This window comes from Myzus persicae, unplaced genomic scaffold, assembly GCF_001856785.1.
Source record: "Myzus persicae strain clone G006 unplaced genomic scaffold, MPER_G0061.0, whole genome shotgun sequence".
Classification (NCBI taxonomy): Eukaryota; Metazoa; Arthropoda; class Insecta; order Hemiptera; family Aphididae; genus Myzus; species Myzus persicae.
In genome coordinates, this window is record NW_019103933.1 from 1,325,576 (window position 1) to 1,348,902 (window position 23,327).

At 34.0% G+C, this 23,327-nt stretch overlaps 2 protein-coding genes across 6 annotated transcripts in view; both read right to left on the bottom strand.

Annotated features, from left to right (window-relative positions):
- Positions 1–3,973: 3,973 nt before the first annotated feature.
- LOC111036558 (zinc finger protein 652-A-like) lies at positions 3,974–7,508 on the bottom strand. Its single transcript, XM_022318620.1, has 4 exons — positions 7,242–7,508; positions 5,493–5,663; positions 5,162–5,425; positions 3,974–5,095 (listed from the first exon to the last, which is right to left on the bottom strand). Exons 1-4 carry the CDS (start codon positions 7,395–7,397, stop codon positions 4,334–4,336), a joined length of 1,353 nt encoding a protein of 450 aa, XP_022174312.1. The 5' UTR covers positions 7,398–7,508; the 3' UTR covers positions 3,974–4,333.
- Positions 7,509–12,317: 4,809 nt separating this feature from the next.
- Positions 12,318–23,327, bottom strand: part of LOC111036511 (paired box protein Pax-5) — a 71,401-nt gene continuing 60,391 nt past the window's right edge. For 3 of the 5 annotated variants that reach the window (XM_022318540.1, XM_022318539.1, XM_022318536.1), the window contains 7 exons: positions 21,862–22,238; positions 18,046–18,152; positions 17,732–17,963; positions 16,725–16,832; positions 15,803–16,042; positions 15,401–15,508; positions 12,319–14,580 (listed from right to left, as the gene is read on the bottom strand). In XM_022318540.1, coding sequence (XP_022174232.1) covers positions 14,351–14,580; positions 15,401–15,508; positions 15,803–16,042; positions 16,725–16,832; positions 17,732–17,963; positions 18,046–18,152; positions 21,862–22,238 — 1,402 coding nt within the window. In that variant the 3' untranslated portion in view covers positions 12,319–14,350. Of the gene's footprint in view, positions 14,581–15,396; positions 15,509–15,802; positions 16,043–16,724; positions 16,833–17,731; positions 17,964–18,045; positions 18,153–21,861; positions 22,239–23,327 lie in introns of all 5 variants that reach the window. The other 2 variants (XM_022318537.1, XM_022318538.1) reach the window with 2 other exon arrangements.

Below are 23,327 nucleotides of genomic sequence, written 5' to 3' on the forward strand. Positions count from 1 at the left end.
TTGGAATGAATGCTTTCACAAGCATTTGTTGTCCTTTCAGAACTTCTATTCATTTTAGCCCACATGGAAATAGGAAATTTTACTCCAGAATCTGTATAATTTTCTATTATATTATCCATAAATTCGTTAAGTTTTTGATGTTTTGGCATTATAAATATAAAATCTTCAATAATATAGTTTTCTGAATCTACTTGATTTAATAATGGTAAGCCAAATAGATTAATTAAAATTAATTTCCCACCGTTTCCAGTGTTCAAATATCTTAAATAGATACCTATAGCAACTGTGGACCGAGGACGCACTCGGGCACTGTAATATAATTTGTCGATAAAACGGCGGACGCACTGGGACTATGAAAAAGGTAAAAATTAAAAACGGGACGCAGTCGGGATATCCCCATGTCATTAGCTATTATAGGGGTAATGAACTGTAGTAGCTAGTAGGGGTAAGGTTGTTTTTTTTTTATGATTGTTAGGGTTGTTACGGTAGGTAGCAAACACGTGTATGTGTGGCTAGGTTTTTATTATTTAACTACTACGAACCCGGGTGGTCACCCATCCGGGAGCTAGTAGTTGTGGCCGTTACTTACTCCCAGTCGCATTCCGCGACTGGTAGCAGCCAACGCGCCACGCCTAGCCACGGTACCTATTGTATTTATCATGAAAACATCATATTATTATACGTAGCATGATAAGTTACATAATCTCCAAATTACGTAAATTTTTGAATACCTATTGGCTATTTTAATTATGATTACTTTTTAATCTTTAAATTTTATGTAAATGCATATATATAGGTATATGAATTATATGAATATTAGAAAAAAAATACACTTATCAAATTTCAAAATTATTGAATTTTGAATAGTTTACGGGACACTAATAAATTTCGATGGGGGGGGGGGCTAAGCCCCCCACGATTTGTATATTTTATTATTTGTTATCATTATATTTGTATTTGCGCCAATGTATATAAACACCTTACATAAATAAAAAAAATGTTGTTCAGTTTCAAAAAACTTATGTCTTAGCATTTTAAACAAACCGAAAATATTAGGTACTCAATTATTAATATTTTAATAAGGCGAGAACATTTTTACAATATAATAAATTGCAATTTGAAGTATATTTATTAATATAATAAGTGTGATGTGTTAAACATATATCACAATTCGATATACCCTGTAAACATTTTCTGGCCAAGTATATAAATATATAGTACATTAGTACCTACCTACTTATTATCTATGTGTCCCACGCTTTTATTAAGTATCTAAAATGTTCGGTTTACTTGGCGCAATGAAACTTGTTGGTGTTACAACTTTGAATGGCTATAAGATCTTTTTAATTAGCTTTTTTTTTACATGGAACAATGAGGGTTTTTCCTTTTTGGTGTGATAAAATATAGTATACTCAGAGGTTCCTAAACTTTTTTAGTTCACGGCACTATAAAAATTAAAAAGCTAATTGCGCCTACCATAAATACCTTTCATAGTAAATTATCTATTATTATGTCGCATAGTATATTAGTATGAATAATTATTAAACATCAAACGTAATAATAGTTCTGATGACTGCCGCTGGTCTAATACAATCTGTATCGACTAACTACTAACAGTACTAACTACCTAGTATAGCTATAAACTATATCATAACATTTAAATATCATCCCGCATTGTATCCATTAAAAATTTAAAACATATCATTGCAAAATCAATACATTTATCACCTATGCGGCATAAGCGCCAGAGGTGTAAAAATGACAAATCATTTTCCGCCAAAATGTGTGGGACATAAGCGCCAATTTAATATTATATAGGTACTAGCACTGATTATCAATGATAATAGTTTTTTTTTTTTATTAAAAGGAAAAATATATACAATCTGTATTATACGATGCAATAAGTAATACGGTTAATAATTTACAAAACTGGACGGCTTGATGGAAGGGGGTGTCCAAACAACACTACTTCAATTCTAGACTTTTATAATTCTCTTTTTATTGATTGAGGAGGTCCCTGGGCCAATTTCGCTTTAGACGACGTGGTGGGTTAATGGGGAGAGTGAGGGAGGAGAGATTGGAAATGAGTGGATTAGTGTGGTTGATTGTGTTATTGTGAAGTAATTTATAGTAGTGGGGGGCTAGGGTATTAATGTTTGGGATCTTGAGGTCAGAGTGGAGTGTGAGGTTGCTGACGTACCAGGGGGCGTTGGTGAGGAGGAAAAGGCAAATTGATTGGAAGGATTGGAATTTTCGAATGTTGGATTTTTTACAGGTACTCCATAGATCTATTCCGTAAGTCATTGAAGGGCGGAGAATTTGTTTATAGATTACGACTTTTGTGTTGAGAGTGAGATAGATTTGATTTAAGAAGGTGTTTCATTTTGTGGAGTTTTAAATTGAGTGATTTCCTTTTTGTTTTTGTAATATGCCTAAGTGAATTTACTGTCGAGGTGGACTCCGAGGTAACGGGTGGCTTGTGTTTTGGGAATCGTGTCGTTGTTGAGGATCATGGGGGGACTATGATCTGGACATTGATAATAGTTATACGTTATACCCAATATATGGGTATTGGGTACGACATAAATGAAAATATGTGTAGGTACTGCGAGAGCTCAAAATTGACAGACCCGGGCAAAGCATCGTATCGAGGCTGGACCATAAGCGTAGAATGGTAGGGGGGCTAAGGGGGTTAATTCTCCCAGAATTCTTTGAGGCCTTACCTGTATATATGAAATTGACGGTAGCGTCATCAGGTGACAAATAAATAACGTCATAGTTGTACTTCAAATGTAGGTACATCTTAGTATCTTACCTAATAAACTGCAATGATACTGATCTTATTCTGAAACAATATGTATGTCGATGTTCAATTGTCCATATACATTAATGTGTTATATTTAAATAGTAGTGGACATATACAATACTATACCTCGATTTTGGACTTTGAGGGTAGTTTCTGATAAAATATTCAAGTTGGTAATTTGAGACTTTAAATTGAAAATTCTCAGTTTTTGTCGAATATAATCGGCGAAACAACAGTGTGTTGGTAAATGTAGGTATTTCATTTAAATAAATAAATAAAATTGTATACATTGAGTCCAAAATCATGAACATTTAAACACAGGGTTTCCCATAGGTATATTGTTGCAGTAGAATAATTACAGTTCAAAAATAATGAAGATACATAATATAGCCACGATTTATCAACATAGGTTACCACGGTATCTACCAACTTGAAACCTTTATTTTATTTTATACACAGAATGACATTTTCAAACTTTAACCTAGGTATAACCTAAAAACCCCCAAAATAGCTAAGATGTTTGTACCATAGGCGTGAGCATGGGGTATGCAGGGTATGCCCTCGCATACCCTGCGGCCAGACGCGGGGGCACATGAACAATGTCTCAGTTCATAATTTTGAAGGGGTTATAAAATGGAACATTTTATCAACCGCATACTTTGCGAACAAAGTCTGCGCACGCCTATGGTTTGTACATTTTTATTTGATCACATCTAGCAGATGGTATACTATTTCACTATGGGTACGTAATGATGAGTAATGACTAATGCCTAATCAATAATAATTAATAATATACATTAATTTCATAAATATAACTATTTCAAGAATAAAATTGGACCAAAAAATGAGTCGGTGCCACTAATTTATTATATATTTTCCTCCATTCGTAAAAGTTTTAAGAAATAATAATAATATTATAATTATTTACGGATAAGCTATCCAAATTTATCTTAAAATATTATTAATTTTGTATTAATGTGGACAATGGACATACCTTTCATCCAACCCAAATCACAAAAAATAGTCTTTGTAAAATCAATACATTCATTGCTCCATTTAGAATCTAAAATTTAATTAAATAAAGTAAATTACAATAATAAAAACAATATTTAATATTCTGAAAAATGTAAACTAATATTCAAATTTCAAAAAATAATGTACCTAACTATATTTTTTTTACTTTACCTTATTGGTAAATTTTATTGCATACAATTTATTTAACACATCTGTAATAATATTTTTAAAATTAATGTTACCTAGGTTTTAACTATGAATTGCCATTAAAACCTTTATTCGGCTTTGATAGTTAAAATAATAGTTAAAATAATATTATAAAACAAAGATATCTAATATAATGCTCACATTTGTAATAAACACTAATGAATACATTTTATACTGATTGAAAGGCAGTCAGTAACTAAAATAATATTAAAATTCAAAATGAATATAGAAAATAAAGAAAGAAATGTAAAATAAATATAAATTCAGTCATGGCATATTAAAAAAAAAACTATACAAAAGCTCTAACTATACATTTTTGGATAAATGAGTTTCTCGATGACTTAAAACTTCTTTGATACCAGAAAAATATTTTCCACACGTAGTGCACTCATACATTTTGTTTTCCTTTTTTTTAGGTTGGTGTACAGAATTATTATGTTTATCCATAGCTTCTTTAGTCGGTAAAACAACATGGCAAATGCCACACTCAATTTCAATCATGTGCTCAACATCAATATGTTTGTTTTTTGCTGCGTACGTTGTGAACATACGATCACAATGATTACAGCTAAATGTACTCGAAGGACTTGTATAATGTACAACCAAATGGTCTTCCATTTTGTCCATGGTATCAAAATAAGCATTGCATGTGACACATTGAAACTCTAATGGAGTTTCATTATGATGGCAATTGGCATGACGATCAAGACTTAGTTTGTTTGAAAATCTTTTCTCACAATATTTACAAATATGGGTAACATTATGATGCATTGAAGTGTGTCTCTTAAGCAACCCTGAAGTTTTGTAATAAGTTAGGCACTCTGAACACTTGAAACTACCCATGTCTAAATGAAAGCGAGCTCGATGACTAACTAGGAACATCATTGATTCTGCTTCAAAATTACATTCACCACAAATATATACAACTTTACCATTTTTAACAATAACTAATGGCTTTTCATTATCCATTTCATTTTCATTTTTGATTTTTTTTGATTTACATTTTTCCTTGTCAATCAACGATTTATCTGAATTTCGTTTTAAATCAACTGATGTACTTTTCTTTTTCTAAAACAAATAACATATACTTTAAATGAAAAATTGTCCATGGTTATAAAATATTTGTATACATACATTACTAGTTTTTGAACCTTGATGACTGTTTAAATTCCCATTTGATTTGTTTGCAATAACATCTGCCTTTTTTTTGTCATCATTCATTATTTTTTTTACTGTACTTGCATTATCGTCAATGTGCACAGTGGTTTTGCTATTTTTATCAATTGTAACATTGACAGGTTCAATTGTTAGTTCATCACCGTCAACTATGTTATATAAGCAACTATCAAATAAATCAGCTGAAGAATCTTGTTCTTCCAAGTCTAACTTGTATGTAATCTAATAATAAAGTGATAAAATTTTAGTGAGTTCATCGATATTTCATATATTGTTTAATAACACTTACATTTAATGGATCATCTGAAACTTGAATATAAGTAAAATGTATGTCCTTGTGCACGTTCCTTGATAATTCAAGATCACATGCTATTGCTTTACTTTTAAAGTTATAGATAAATTCTAGGTTTTCAGCACAAGTTGTACAAATATTTTGAGGAAAATTATCACCTACTTTCACCTGAAAAGTCATATATCTATTGTATTTCATTTTGATTACAATATTAAATACAAGTTAAATTTAATCATAAAATAGATAGGTATCTATTATCTAAAATAATGTAAGTACACTATAGAATAATTAGGTACCAACTTGTTGGCTCTGTTATTGATATTGATTTATTTATACCTATACTCAGCATCAAAGTAAAATACAACGGTTCTGCGCCCTTTTTCCCCTGTCACTGGTCACTAACCTATGTCGTTATATAGGAAATGAGCGCCACTGGACGGAAATAGGTCGCCACCTGGTATATTTTACTTGAGTCTAAGTATAACCGTACATTCTGGTTTAAAAATAAAATGAGAATATAGAATTGAATTCATGGATTAGAATTAATTCAAAACATCAGGATCTAATTATAAATTAAGTATATAGATTATTACCTTTTTGCTCTTATACTATTTATCCTCTGCAACCTGTGTATACTATATAAAATTTAATATTTTTAAATTTCATTTTTGAGAACTAATTATTTTAGTTCAAAATAATGTGAGACAGGGTTTCCTAAAGTTGTACAATTACTGGCAAATGGTAGTATTATAAAATACAGGAATTTAATAGTATGCCCAGAGCAGTGAATGCTGTAAATGTTTTGGACCTAATAGTACGTCTGGAGTAGTGAAAGAGTTTGATTTATGCTGTCGAAAAATTGATTATCAGCAAATTCAGATAATAATTATTATAATAAGTATTAGTTTTTTGGCATATATGATTGTACCACAATATATCTAATATTACTATACTCATATATTTATATTTAAAAAAAACCCCAGTAGTATTGGTTTGGTACATAATCTTAATTAGATTTGGTTTTGTAATAGAATTCAAGACAGTAGGCAAATGGAGTCACCATATATCTATATTACTCATATTTTATAGTTAAATTTAAGTGTAGAACTTAATTAAATTAAATGTATTCTACTGTAGGCTGTAATATTTTTTGATATAAAATATTTGTCATTTGGATCATTTACAACTATAAGTTTAATTTAACGCTGAAACATTCATCAATATTTAAAAACTAGTTATGCTCCCAGGGGACATTTTCATAACTATATTCCCCGGAATTTGCATGTCACTAAACTGTCCACCTAACAAATTCTGATTGCACCATTGTTCTTAACACGTTGTAGTTCATAAGATTCAAAAAAAGAAACATAAATATTCGTATCTAATAGGTGCAGTAAACTAGAAGGATGTGCAAATGCATAAAAATAGCAAAATAGCATCACTTCATTAAGCCATAACTTTGAAACCAAGTCCTACCGTCTAATTCTGGCTTCACCATTGTTTTCAGTATAGTTAACTACATAAGTCTAAAAAAATTGCATACAAAAGGGTATCCAGTAAAGAAACAAAGTTTCCAACATACTAAAAGAGTATAAAATGATTTTGTTCTTCAACCTTATTATTAATTAAATATAAAATTAATGTGATACCACTGTTAGAATTTAAACCGAACTTTGAAGAATAGATATTGAGTTGGTTAAATATAACTTGTATTGACAACAATACTAAATAAATGACAAAACATACGATTAGTGAAGTACAGTATTGTATTTTTTCAACAATTGATGTATTTTTGTCAACATGCTGCCCTATGTGTACTGTAACATTGGTAGAGCTGAAACACAAACGGCAGTCATCCAATTTTTCTTTCATTTTATCTACAACATCTTCGCGTTCTTCCATATTAAGAAATTATTAAGAAACTGTAGACGGTAATAAAATAAAAATTATAGAAGAAAAGAAGAATAACAGTATTTTAAATTAAAAAAATTACCGGGACAATCACAAATCATAATATTCTCTGCATTAATTAACTCAATAATCGACGATAGGATAAAATATAGATAAACTACTTGATAACGGCCAACTACAATGTGACCAACCATTGCACTCGACCTTTACAATACGGTAATTTAGGATTTTTTGGAATTTTGTAGCATTTAGCGGGATTTTTGAAATACCTAATTGATAATTTAATTATTGAGACCTATTATAGACTTAGGGATGTGGTGGCTTGCACCAATGCGTATATATTACATTTTTGGTGAGTTGTATACTTATTATATGGTGTGGAAATAAGGAAATTTAAAAAGTACATTACGCTACAAATTTTTGTGTACATTTTCAGTTCTCCTAACACCCAAATCAGCTATTCCCTCGATAACTGATAAGTCTGACCTACGAGTCACATGTCACTGTGGTAGATATTATACAGATTCAGGTGTATTTTTAGATTTCAAATGAACCAAAGAACGTTGTGGTTTGACTATGATGTGTGTGTGTGTTTTTTAGGTCAGTGCACAATAGTACAATCCACGTGTACTGAAATGAAGTATCTATTAAGTAAAAAAAAATGCTGTAATATTGAACTTTGAGAGTGATATCTGACAGAAAATTCGATATTATTGGTATTCTAAGAGGTCAAAATTGAAAATTCCCAATATTTTTCAAATTGATACGAAAAAACAAAAACAAAAATAATGAAAAACGTGAAGCAAGTTGTTCTTTTGGTATATCCTTTTTTTTATATTGAATTTATTTTTAAGATTATAAATAAATTATACCATAAGTCTATAAGTAATTATTTAATGTTGATTGATATCAATAAAACGTATGTGATTGTATTACAGTTATAAAATATGAGGGCTCCTAATTATGCGTCATGCGTGTACTGCAGTCTGCAATCCCCTAGCACCTCAACTGTAGGGTACAACTGGTAACCACGATTTAAAGTAGACGTCGTTCGTTATGATTCATACTATACTATTATGACAGAGAAATTCGTCCGGCTCATGTCTTGCTTAGCATAATGAAGCGCGTACTATAGAATATTATATAGTTAATAATGTCCAAACATGAGCAGCTAAGATAACAAAGTATGTGATTCACACAAATTGGTAAACGTTTTTGTTATGTTATTGTATTAATTGTTTTCATTTAATATTAATTTATTATGAATAAATGAAAACATGTTATTGTAAAACTAATTTATGCTTCTTTTGAAAATGTTGACTATATATATATTGTTCTATAGCTTTGTATAGATACCCAGTTTTGTTTAGTTATTTTTGTCACTGGTGTGAAAATCTCACGAGGAACTTGAAATTTCAAGCATTTTGAAAAAATAACAAAAAGCATTATAAACAGACATAGAAAAAAAACACAAGTCTGAAAATACATTAGATTTTAGAGTAAGTATTTAGTTGATATTAAGTCATTTAAAAAAAACCAAATCTTAAACGAGAGTTGTATTAAATTTTCTAAAAACAACAGTAATTTTGATGTATCTGCGTAGATATTCATTAATTATTTTAAATTTGTACGTTCGCTTTATAGAAGCAACGTGGTGATTAAAATCAATTTCCAGTTTTTAAATTTTAAATTTTTTAACGAAAACCACTACCTACATTTTTTATTTCATAATTATATTGGAGTAGAAGACTTCTCTAAATGTCCAATTTTTTCCGAAGTATATAGCATAATACAGTATACAACAACATATGGACATAATCAATCACTCCATGAAATGTTTCACCGGCTTAACCAAATCTTACTCAAAACTTTTTCCTACGAGTTACTTAATTTATATTATATTATATTATAATTTATATTCATGTTTAATTATTATAAAATAAAATAATAAATAATTTTATATTGCCTACCTACTACAATATCAATATATAATAATAATTAATATAATATAATAAAATATAAGACTTAGTAGTATAGGCTGACATAGTGACACCTGACATCGCTGATAGATCGTGTCTCTATTTAGAATCGGTTTTAGAATCGCCTTTTATTTTAGGCCCGGGCCTACCCACTTTTTTCAAAAAATTATTTTTATCCTATTAAATGTATAATGTATATGACTATAATATGTATTTAAAATAATATAATTAATATATTGTAAATACGGTTTTAATTAACAAAATTAAATCCGGATGGTTTTTAATCGATTCTGCAAATCAGTTAATGACACGTATTTTATTTTGAGTGTTGTGGTTTAATAACCGATCAATTCTTGTTAATCGGCATCCGTCGAAATTTATTGTGCCAGTGTATAATATTATAGCCCGACAGCCCGACAGCCCATATTGCCCGTTACCTGTATATTCTCAACTATAATTACCATAATGATAGATATTAATCTTATCCATTCAATTGACGATTATTTCCAAAAATAACGAGACTATAATATAAGTTGTAGTCGAATAGATACGCTTACGAGTTACGATTGTCGATTAGTTTATTAGTAATCGCACTGAGTCACTGCGAACACTTTTAGTACAAAGTAGTGATTATATTTCGTTTTTATTTTTAATTAGTCCGTCGCGTTGCTCATTTTCGAAAAATGAAACGTTTTTAATCACATCAGGTAATTTAAAATTAACTTCTGTTTCAACTGTTTCGGTTTCTGAGCCTAATGACCTTGGATCAAGTGCGCGTACACCAATATCATATCCAAATAAACAGTTGAATTTAAACATTTTTGATAATAGTGTAACTTGTGAGGATACCGCTGTACAACCTGTCATCAGTTTTTCTGATGAATCATCAGGATTCTCAATGTTCAGACTGAACCATGATTTAAGATATAATCGTTGATAAATATAATTGTTTTTGTTCCTACCTACTGAAACATGTAAGTATTATTACTATCAAAATGGGACTAATAATAATATTTAAGAAAGAAAAAAGAGAGTAAGTGGGTAACACCCTGCTATACATGGTACATTAGGAGTCTAGCCACTAGAAATGGTTAAATTTGAAATTAATAATCATTGTAAACGATAAACGATTCTGAGTGAAGACAGTCCGTCAGCCTATATTATATATAATATTACAAAGTAAATTGTATGATACTGTTGTGATTTAAGTAATTGATTTTATTATTAAGCATTAGTACCTACTACAATAGCCAATAGGTTAAATGTATTTTTACCAAAAAAATTACTTTTGAAAATGTCATTGTGTATTTACTATGTACAATATAATAATGCACTCTAAAAGTCTCAAGTATCCACGAATAATATTTTAAAATTACAACGAATTAACTACAACCGTTATTCTAAGTTTTAATATGTGATTCCGTCAAAATTTGAACTTAAAATGTCTGTAAAAAATAACTGTGTTAATATATTTTTTAGATTTTCTATCCAGTTACATAATATGTAATACGTCCACCACGTCGTGCAAACCATCGAACTCGGGCAGAAGGTAAAAATATTTTAAATATAAATGTACCTTGAGTGTAGAATTTTGTTTTGTGAAAAAAAATACGAGAATAAAATTGAAGAACCACTTTGGGGGCCCCTTAAAATATTTCTCTATAATAAAAATACTATCTATCCACCCCTGTACATAGTGCGTATTTTATGACGTGTAAATGGAGGTAACCTTATTTACCCATTTCAGGCGTACAAGATGCGACTGTGCATGCATTCGATTTTTGAGAATTTTTAGTTCGTGAGGCACCTATTCCATTTAATACGTATCACGATAAACACGGACCAATTATTATACAACGGTCCATGTTAAACGGCTTAATGTGCACTGCGTGGGAACGTTTTATTATTAATATACGGTTGATTAAAATATTATATATTATTCTGCACTGCAGTGTTATCGCGTACAGCTAAATACATAGAAATGTGTATGATATTATTATTCGAATCGTACAACTGTCTGTAGTTATATATACCCGTAGGGATTTATATCACATGTTGTTATATTTATAAAATTGTATTTATTAAAATATTAAAAGTAGTATCCATAGATCTACGAGGCTTCTAATATATTGTTGCAATAACAGTTGAAAAATATTTTATTATTTTATTTTACTTGTATATATTTATAATATTAAAAATACATAGCCATAATTTTTTTTTTTAATCATTTAATGTTCGACTTTAGACAAAATATTATCACAAAAATGTGCAAATTATTTTGGGTTAGAAATTCATAAAAAATATTCTTTTTAAAACTAAGATTTTAAAATGTAATAAAACATTCCTTATAGTTATAAATACCAATTCATAGAAAATCCATCTACTGTAATTGACGAGTTTGCATCAATGAAAAAAGATAATTGGAATTTTCAATCTAGAAATATTTTAATAAAGCTATATCTTTATTTTATTAATTTAATTTTATATTATTAGTTTTAAAACATAAAATAAATCCATGTAATCTGCCTATAATAAATGTATAAAATACGGTATTCTGATACTTTTTTATTTTCTAAAAATATTCATTTGTAATCCTTACATCAAAATATGGGGCCTACCCAGAAAAAAGTGTCTAGCTACGCCACTGCACATAACTGATTGCAGCAAGTTCGCCTCATCAAGCCACTATAAGTCTATATATAACGTTAATACTTATTGTTATGGTTATATTTTACATACAGCAGTCTAACTTTTATTTATTATATATTATTTACATTTAGTATACTTATTTATAGTAGGTATAACAGAAAACAAATGTAAAATTGTCATTAAAAATCGGCTTGTACAAATGAATAACTAAGTTTAATACATTTGAATATCTTATTGAAGACGCGTTCAGATATATAATGTAAGGTGAAGATAATGATAATACAACGATATTCATGAACAGACTTCTTTTATTATCTTATAAGTATAATAATTTGTTTTTACAATTTATATTCATTATTATTAAGTACAATATTGGTCAAACAGCATACTTAAGGGACCACAAACATCTTAATTATGCATAATATACAGTTTAATCAACACTATAGTTTTATCATAATAATATATATCATATTTTTATTAAAAGGAATTTCAAGATATTCTAAAAGTTTTCTTTGGTAAGTAAGTATATAACACAATAACTGATCGAGTTTCTAACACAGAATAAATAAATTACTTAATACAATTGAAGTCATGAAACGCCTACAAATTATATTATGAGAATTATAATACATTTTAATTGAAATAAGAAAAATAATACAAAAATAACAAATAAATGTATAATAAAGATAATGTTTTACATATTTTTGTAAACATTTTTAATAAATAGAAAACGTCTAAAGATTTAAAAATTTAAAAATGTAAGTACAAAATCTCTTAAGTGCATTGATTAGTGCGTTGAAGCATCACTTATTGACTAGGGTGTGTTCGATTTATGTTTAAAAAAAGTACTCGAATAGGATACATTATATTACTTTTTTATATGTATAAATAATAATAATAAAAAAAAAATAATAATGATAATAATAATAATAATAATATATAAATACAAATTCATACAGACATTGCACATATTTCGTCTCAAAGACGAGTAAAATTTGTTTTGGATTTTATAGATAATAAGTTGCACATGAACAAAATAATATGATAACCTAAATTTTTTGGTTATTACAAATTTTTTATTAATAATTATATTCGAATAAAATTAAAATTAGACTAGAATTTGATTAAAAACAACGTTAAAAAAGATCAATTGTTTCGAGAGAGCGTTAAATATGAGCTTTATATTCGTTATCCTTTTTCAAATAAAAATAAAAATAAAAGTAGTGGAGGTACATAATATATATAGGTAGTCTTTAAAAATTAATTAAGTAAACAACAGAGAACCACTGATATAAAAATTTAAATGTAGATATCTAATTAAAAGTAATTTACAAATCCAATATCTATTGGCTAGTCACGAAAAACGTTCAGATAGAGTGTGATTATTTTATTAAATATAGTTACATTTATAATTATTGTATGTACATCAAATATATAACATATTATAACATTAAAAATCATGAGTCATGATAAATAAACTGCGATTTGATCGATTAATATAGTAATATTATGTATGTATAGAAATATACATAAGATTCGGATTCTGTACAAAATATAACAACACTATAAATATATCTTTGGTTTTCTATGGAAAAAAGTAGCAAATAAGGGGAAAATATATTTAGAGTTGGTAAGCAAATTTATTACAATATTATGTATAATATCGTGTTTATAGTTTATATTCTAAAATCGTGCATACCTATGCATGCACTATACGACTATCGACTCAATATTTAATCGATTCGATTAAAACATATTATTATTATAGGTACAGCGTTCCGAGTTATGACTTAAATATTATTAAAGTTACATGTACACATATTATATTATATAATATTAATCTGTATGTGTAGGTATATAATATAACGTTTATAAATAAAAACAAAATAATACAAATAATTGTCGGCACTCGTTAATCGGTAATTTTGATGATTTTCACGAAATCTGTCTACACGCACTATCAACGCGCTTAAAAAAAAAACTAAAAAAAAGAACCAAATTTCATTGAACACTCCATAATATCGATAGGTACCTATTCTGCAGGGCGGGAGGGTATCGTTGTTGTGACATACACTGCGGACACATGCTATAATAGTACCTACACCTGCTATGCCTTGATCAATACAAATCAACATTTTTGTACATCGCCAACGTAGTAGGTACACTAATTATTATTCGTACACAAAACATAATAATAATAATAATAATAATAATAAAATAAAAAAGTTATTATTATTATTATTATTATTATGTATCAATTATTTTTGATGATGGCTGGGCCGTGGCGGCGGTCGTCCTCTCTCCGTGTGGTCTCCTCTAACTTATGCCGATGTACGGCGACGTCACTGCGCCCGGGTTGTTGGCCTGGCACGGCGATGACGCGCTGCCCAGCGGCGACGAGGCGCTGGCGCAGGCCGCCGAGTTGGCCCTCGTGGCCGCCACCGGCGATCTGGCTGCCATGCTGGCGCTGCTGCCCGTCTCGTTGCCGCAGATCTCGTGCGCGTTGTTATTGTGGCCGTTGCTGTTGTTGTAATAGTAACGGTGATCTGTAACGCACAACGTAACGACGGTGTTGTAGTATAAATCATTACGGTAATATGGACAATAACACCAATTTTGTACTATATTGTTGGTATGTTTTTTATACGAGCATCAAACGGAATCGTGGTTGAAATATCAGACGACCGACCAGAAACCAGGTCATAAAATAGCTGGGTTTAGGTGTGTTTGTTGAACAGGAGGACATATATTATATTGTTTTGTACAAATTGTTCAGGCTCTACGAGTGACACGACTGACGTATCTGTCTTAAAAGAGTAGACTGCAAATGCAGCTATAACCAAAAATCGCTCCCCGGTATTAAACCGTTGTGGTTATATGGTTTATATATTGATTTCATGGCCTATTTGATTATATGTCTTAAGGTGGTTACCTCGTCGTGTCGTGTCGTATGTTTAATACATAGGTAACAAAATGTTGGTCCCACCTAACCTACAAGTTGAATGTATTCAACTCTACACGCCACGACGAGGCGTGAATCCATCTTCACAGAAGAAAAATCGTGTTCTGTCTGCACTCTGCAGAGCCATTATTTCATTACATTCTAAAATCGTTTGATGATCGTTAGAATCGACTTTACTCCCTTAGGATGGGTTGACATGTACACCACATTTTTTTATGACCCTCCCACCTATAACTTCCTGAATTCCTAAAATAGAATAGTTGGGAATACCTGCAGGACTATTATAATGAACTATGGCAGGGTATATTTCAACTCCCGAAGTATAAGAATTCAGTACAATAATACATAGTGTATGGCCGAGACCGGCGGACTCGCGTAGACCAAAACTCACGCGAAATACCTACTGAGAAGACCGCTGGTGCCCGTGGGGTTATAACTGTAACCAGCGTATGGGGATGACGCGTACTGATTGTAGGGCGAGCTCGTGTACGACGCGTATTCGGTGCCGGCGCCTGAAACAAAACGAGAAAAAAACTATTATAGGCACGTCGTTTATCATGTAAATCCATATTATTAAGTATAATATATTGTTATTATTTTTCGAACTCGGGGGGCACTCGGATGCACCCCACCCGCGAGAACGAAAAACAATCGACAGGTTTACCAGCGATTTAAGTGACATCGCCCGTAAGCCACGACACGATTATGCGCTGCAACACATGCAGTTTATCGATCGATCGTACGTGGCCGTCATCGGTGCAGTCGACAGTAATATTATTAGCGTTGCGGGCTGGCGCGCGACTTACCTGCAGTGGCGTAGTGTGTGGTGAAACCCGGTAACATGGTGGGCGCCGAGGCCGCGTACACCGTACCGTTGTTCTGGTTGTTGTTGGCCGGTTGCAACACGGTCAGGCTCGACGGGTCGGGCGATCCGGCGGGCGTGACGTCGGCCGCTGACAACGACAGGGAGACGCCGCCGGACTGCTGAGGTCCGGCACCGCCGCCACTGCCGCCGTTACTAAACCCACCGGGGGCGGTACCGCTATCTACGCGAGACAAACCATCACAACAAGCATAAATAAAACGAAAAACAAAATGCCATGCGATCGAAACGCCTAGCCGGCCGGTCAATACGGTTATATTGTCTGCAGTGAAGTATTTAGGATTATCCAGATTTGTATTTTTTTTTTTTGGGAGGGGTGGAGAGTAAGTCTCCGGGGAGAAATTTCCCCGGGAAGCGAGGTTTCATAAAAATACCTCAAATGGATTGTTATCATATAATGATGGGTATAATACCTACTTATTTGTATTTAATTTTCATTTATGGCAGTGTAGGTCTTAATGTACACCACTATAAAACTAATTTAATTAGATGTCAATATTAAAAAGGGGGGGGGGGTGGAAGAGAGAGGAGAGAGTGCAAAGGAAAGTTTTACCGAATAGCTACTGAATACAGGGGTGGCGAATAAAAGTATATTTTGAGGGTGGCTATTGGGTAACCAGATCCTAAATACATGTAGCACTGCAGTTAATATAGTTGCTGACATATGACTAATACACAGTCCATAAAATAGTATATATGTGTACTATGTACCCTACTGGCACTGTCAGTGAAATCCATTTTGACCGGCGAAACTCGGTGAAACGTATACATATATATATATATTCTAAACGTTAAAAAGTAAAACACCGACGAGGTCGGTGGTCATGCCGCGGAGGAAGACTCACCTGTGTGGTATTGTACGGGCGACAGATGGGTATGATCTAAAACGGTACTGGGGCTCATCTTTTGGATCTCTTGCATCGTTAACGGGGCAAGGGGAGTAACTCCACCGACTGGACGAAAAACAAAAAAACAAAAAAAACAATAACAAAACACTCTACGTAAGTACACAAAACTCCCTAAAATCTCACTACGGTTTTATCATAATATTATACAGGGTGATTCATAAAGCATGCTCATCCCCTTTCTTCCTCAATGATGCAGTTTTTAAAATTCTTGACAATTTTTTTATACTATACAATAGTATGGAGACGTAAACTTCCACTATCCAAATGAGAATCTCCCTTTTCAACCGTAAATTATTTTGAATTGTACCATAGTTTTTCTGGAAATGTTGATGTACTCTCAAAATCAGAATCGAGTAGTTTTGAGTTATTTAACTTCGTGAACTTTAAATGTAGCAGGTCTGTGATAATGGGTTTGGAAGCTACGAGGGCTATGGTGACTTCAACATTTTAGTTATGTTAATTGATCAACATTTAGCATTTTTACCGCTTTTTATCCTGAATACAAACAACCACTGATAATTTACACGTTTGAATTTTGAATTAGGCACTTCCAAATTATTAGAAAAAATATCGGCTTGATAATTTACAGTAAAAAAAAAGGTTTCTTATTGTAACAAAAAAAAAAAAAGTTTGTATCGCCAAATTACAGTCGCATTAATTTGAGAATACAGTCATCAAGAATATTTTTTTTTAAAAAAACACTTAAGAACATTTAAAAAAATTGGGATTTCAATAATTGTATTACTAAACGAAAAAAATGGGGGTGAGCATGATGGGCTTGGTAAATCATACTGTATACAATATTAAACTATATGTACTCGAGATTATCAAATTATTATTAGTAAGTAGGTACATTATACTGGCACTAAACACTCGGCGGCTAATCATGCGCACCAACTGCATTTGGTTACAATTATAATTATTAATTATTATTAATCACTCACCGAGCGTGGTGGGTACGGGCGGCGTGTAGACAGGCGTCGCGTTCTGGGCCTGTTGCTGTGGCGGTTGGGCTTGCATGCTCTCGTACAGGTCAGCCGATAACGGTGTCGCCGAGAACGCCGTCTGGTTGGCGTCGTAGAACGGCGACGTGCCTCCACCGGACGTGACGCCCGCCGCGTTCAGTTCCGAGAACAATTTGTGTTCGTCTTTCAAACACCACTTGCCGGGCCAAAGCTGAGGAGAAATAAAACGGTGTCATATTGTGGGCAGGTGCGGATACAGGATAACGATATCGAGAAATCAAACGAGCGCTTACAGATACATTCGAATACAGCGACGCGTCGCCGTTGTAGTGCACTTGAGATCGTTCCCTCTTGATTTGCTGCTGGTGGTCTGCGTGGCCGTTCAGGTCTCGGTTTTCGTCTGAGGGTTAACGAAAAACAACAATTTATTAACATGGATGTATTATAACATAAACAAACCGCGCGTTTTGGGACCGCGTCGCCTCGCCGGGGTCCCGATACGAAAACGTCTCGTTAAAGTTCGGCTCATGATTGCGTAAAAAAAAAAATAAACAAAACATAAAAACACGACTCACACACCTACACACACACACACACACACACACACACACACACACGGCAGTACATATACGTACAATATACATGTATACGCATCCGGGTCCTGACCCTTTCGGAAAATAAAAACACCGACTATACTACTACACACAAATATTCCCCCGGGGTCAAAGAGCAGATTGTGTTTCGCTGCTTATTACCCCGTTCCCGTTGGGAATATGCATTCAAAGCTTTAAATGTCAAACTAATATATTGAATTACGCGAGTGTTCCCCTCCCGCCGGAGCTTCCGAAAACACACGCGGGCCGCCCGCGCGCGCTTAATGTTGTCAATTCGACATAAATCTGATTGCTCGCTTTGCGCAGCCCGACGGTAATGGCTTTCCGCGAAATAATGATCGATTTCTGTCGACTGCTTTTAAATTTGTCGCGGTCGGGCGGCGTAGGAGGTTCGAGTCGTATTATAATATTTTTTTTTTCCAAGAACCGAGTAGTAATAATGTTCCCAAGCCTGTGCCCCTCGACAAAAAAAAGAAAAAAGAAAAAGAAGGCCGTTAATCACGTTACTTGATTTGCTCGAAACTATTTCCGCGCGCACGGTGCAGCAATATAATAATATAATAATATATTATAGTTAGCGCAGGCCGCAGACAAACCATAATGCGACCGTATACTCTAAATATATTCAGAAAACCGACTCCATAACGATAAATATTATAGAGGTACTATTAATTGCTTTTAAATTATATTTCGTTTGAAACTGCAGAGTGCTCGCCATTGGCTATATCGATAATCGGTAGGAATAGTTTTATATGGACTATGCGGATCTGTTGTGCAATTCCGATAATATTGAAAATTAAAAGCATGTTGTGGACTTGTCCTGACCTACGAGTTTTAGTATAGCTCAATGAGAGGGTTGTATAGCATGCAACGTTATTGTTATCTGACCTGTTCCGGGTGGTCAAAAATATATTTTTGATCCCTGAAAAATTGAGATTAAACGTCCCATGGGATTTTCTTGTTTTGAAAAATGAAAATTCACACTTTATAAAAATCGGTTGGACAGTTAGACATAATATAGCAGGGAGTATCGATTTTAATTAATTCGAAATGCCTGTTTATAAATAATACAAACTTTTTTTGTTTTGTCGATTATTTTCAATATATATATATGATACACTGTTTATGTAACAATACAATATAGACAAAGACTTCGGATATACACGGACCGTGAAAGGGTTGACGAAGACAAAAGGGATTTTAAGTTTGTCAAAGTTTCTGGAAAGCGTGTAAGGGTTGTATATATAAATATACGTGTATAAAAGGACCTTTTCAATATCGATGGCGTATCGCTGTACAAAGTGAGCCTAATGCGTCGAAAGGAAAGGAACGATACGAAAGAGAAAACCCTTTACACGGATACCCAGACAGGGTGAAAGGCTTTTCGTTCGGCTATTCAATTTGCTGTTTGCCTACACGTATCTTCTAAGGGAAAATAATTCTAGACGCTCGAGATGCCATTTGACAATAATATTCAACTCACGTTTTATACCCTCAAAATTGTTCCACAAATCTAAGTGGATTGAAACAAATACAATATTGTTGAGCACGATTTTCTTTTCTTTCTACGCCCGATGTTGTTCTAAAGTGTCTGCGCAATGTAATTTGATTTTCAGTGATATAATATAATATGTTTAAATGTATAATTGTATTTTTTGTTTTACGGTATTTTCTTAAAACGTTTGCTCAAATTCAAGGATAATTCAGGTCGTCAACATTTAGTGTTTTACAACAATTTAAAAATGTTAATGCGCCATTCATCCGTGATTTCATGAATGTGTTTTTTTTTAATTTTCACTTAGAAAAAATATCATTTGTCATAAATAATATTATAATTTATTAAATTATTATTAACACAATTATTTTACTCGGAAAATCATAGATGTGATGCAGTTTATAGAAACTTATCAGTCATCAAATATCTACATTCAATTTTTGGTCTTTTGAATATTTTTTATCAAACATAGTTGAATTTTGGAATGCTGTACAACGTTTTTAATTTAAATATGTATTGTGAAACTACAAAAATAGAACTAAAAAGTACCTATTTAATTTTATTTTAGTAGTCATAAATTTTAATGGAACAACAGTATGGATCTTAATTATTTCCACAAGGAAATAAAAAGTAAATATTATATTACACTGCAGTGCCAGGAGTATGGAAAATTTTATTTATGTGATAAATAATTGAGAAGATGGTGTACCGTAATTTTCCCATCCCTGTTTTATGAAAAAAATAATGATTACTTTGTAACGACCCGTTATTATATAATATAATATACCTACCGGTAGTAATATTTAAAAAAACGGAAAGCTTGCATCGACGGTAGAAAAGTCCGTGAGAAACTATGAGGATACGGTGTTCCAAGTAGGTAAGGTTGTGCGTTGCAGTTTAGGCCATTACCCCTTTCCACCCTTACCATGGCACGAGATAGTCGAAACTGCAGCAGTATACAGTATCTACCACTACTACTACTTCTAATACCATGTATACTGCTATCGTTATTATTTAGCAGTAGTAGAAGTAGTAGTAGTAGCAGTAGTGGTAGTGATAGTAATAACGCCGAAGACTTTTCCGACGTGGCTGTAACGCACTTGGGTGGAAAGTAGTTTTCCACTTCCACTACAGTCAGCAGTCGTGAAGGAAGGGGGGGATATATTATTATGTTCGTAACGGTCGACCGGGTGGCTGCAGCAGCGCAGCGGCGGCGACGGCAACGGTATAAACTTATCGGAAAACGAACACACACACACACACACACACACACACACACCCACACTCACACACATTTATATACATATACGGGCGTATAGAAAAGGAAGACGGTGGTCGAGAGGCAGGCGGGCGAGGTTAAGGGTATATATATAGGAGGAGAGAGAAGTAAAAGCTTTCGAAGGATGTCGCCCTCGCCCGGAGGGACGGCGCGGGCCGGACAACTATGGCGGTGTAATGGAGCGTTGCTAGGTAACAATATAGCTTGTAGAACTTTTCGGTATACCCTTCGTCGTCGGCGTCGCGCGTCGCCGTCGTCATCGTTATCCTCTTTATCCACCTCCCACTCCTACGACTCAGCCACTACATATATTACTGCTTCTATCCACTAAAAACTCATTCAGAGAGAACACACATTGCTAGAGCCCCCCCCCACCCCCCTATCCCCCAACCTCACCGTTTCCAGACCCAAACACGCGCGCCCACATTCTCGACGAACATAAACGGTATGCGTTTACGTTACATTCTATTATATTAATCCTTCAGGTTCCGGTAATCCGGTAAATGGTTAGTGTTGTGTTCCGTATATGTCCAACACATATACATAGGTACGGTACGCTCATAAGTCATAACACGTTAGGTTAGGTTAGGTTTATCGTGAACTTGAGCTTGCAAACTATCGCTCCAAGTATTTCCAGCCTTCGAGTAAAAATATTTAAAAGAAAGTTTTAGCTGGACCCCAAGCAAATCGACCGGACCATTTACAATTGACCAATGCTTACCCGTGTGATGGTGATTCTGGTGTTGCTGGTGATGGTGGTGATGGTCCAGATCTCGTTTCCGCTTGGCCGTGGTCACGTTACCGTTGGGGTCGTGTTGCGGTATACCAAGTATGCCGTTTATGCTGTACCGGTCGTGGAGGTGACCGCCGCCTCCGGCAGACTGTTGCGGGGCTGGCGCGTGGGCGATCACCGACACAGGACCAGAACCTTGTTGCTGCTGTTGCTGTTGTTGCTGTTGCTGCTGCTGCTGCTGATGATGTTGCTGACTTGACGGAACGCCCGTGCTACCGTTGCTGTTGCTGTTTTGCTGGTGGTGCAGGTTCTGCTGCTGGTTGTGCACGTGTTTCGCCTTCTCAGCCGCCTTGTTTCGGACGATCCTGCAACAACACGATATTATAGTTGAACACCAGATCGAATATTGCAGTCAAGTCGGTACGATAATTAAGCAGCCCCCTCCCCCCCCCCCTCCCCCAGCGGCAATGAGCATATTTAACGGCTCAGAAAACAAACATTAAAATAATAGCCATTGTCGTCGTTCAGGCGAGTTGCTCCAAAACTTATGCCGGGCTCAACATAACGATATATATATGTTATACAGTATACACTCGCCACTGCGGAGACTGCAGTTGTTGTGCCGCGTGAACGTATAAAAAGCAGAGGTGGAACCAGTGCTACTCCTCGGGGACTGGCAACTTTTAAACTCGGGCCGAAAGTTACGCGCCGGCACAATGCACGCATAACTATATTAAAAGCTTCGCGGTCCGTTTGTCCGAAAGCCCCGCTCGGAAACAACGTACGATGTACAATGCATATATTGGCGGGGGGGGGGGCAATGCGCACCACACCTTTTGACGTAGCGGATCGCCTTCTGTGCTCGCAAAAGTTTTCTAAGTGCGGAATTGCGTTTTCTCCCCGCACTGAAAATTATAGGCCACGTTATATTATATTGCCGTATACATGTACTTGCGCTCCGGCGTTTGATTAGACGATGTTCCGCACCGTATCGTTTGCCTTGTTGTTATACGCATTTTGAGCTTTAACTACACGCAGATGTAGGGAGAGGAAGAATGAGGGAGAGAGAGAGAGAGAGAGAGAGAGAGAGAGAGAGAGAGAGAGAGAGAACGAACGAACTGCATAACAGTTTGGTGACTTATGAATTAAAAAAATGAGCCATGGGGTGCGAGAGAGCCTATCGAGTAGATTAATAACTTAACGCAATAACAGTTATGGTAATTGTCATAAGTCCAGGAAGCTCGGTGCGCACGTGCCAGGCCCAGTGACGTGCACGTGCCCTCTCTTCCCGTGAGTCCTTTTTCCCAAACTAGTTTTTAATACTGTAACGATTCGCATTAATCATCGTCCCGCAAATTTATTACGGTCTTTCGGCGGCCACCACCCTCGTCCCGCGTTGAGACAAAAGCCACGATTTTTCTCATGATATGCATTCCGATCGACAGCGAGTTTAA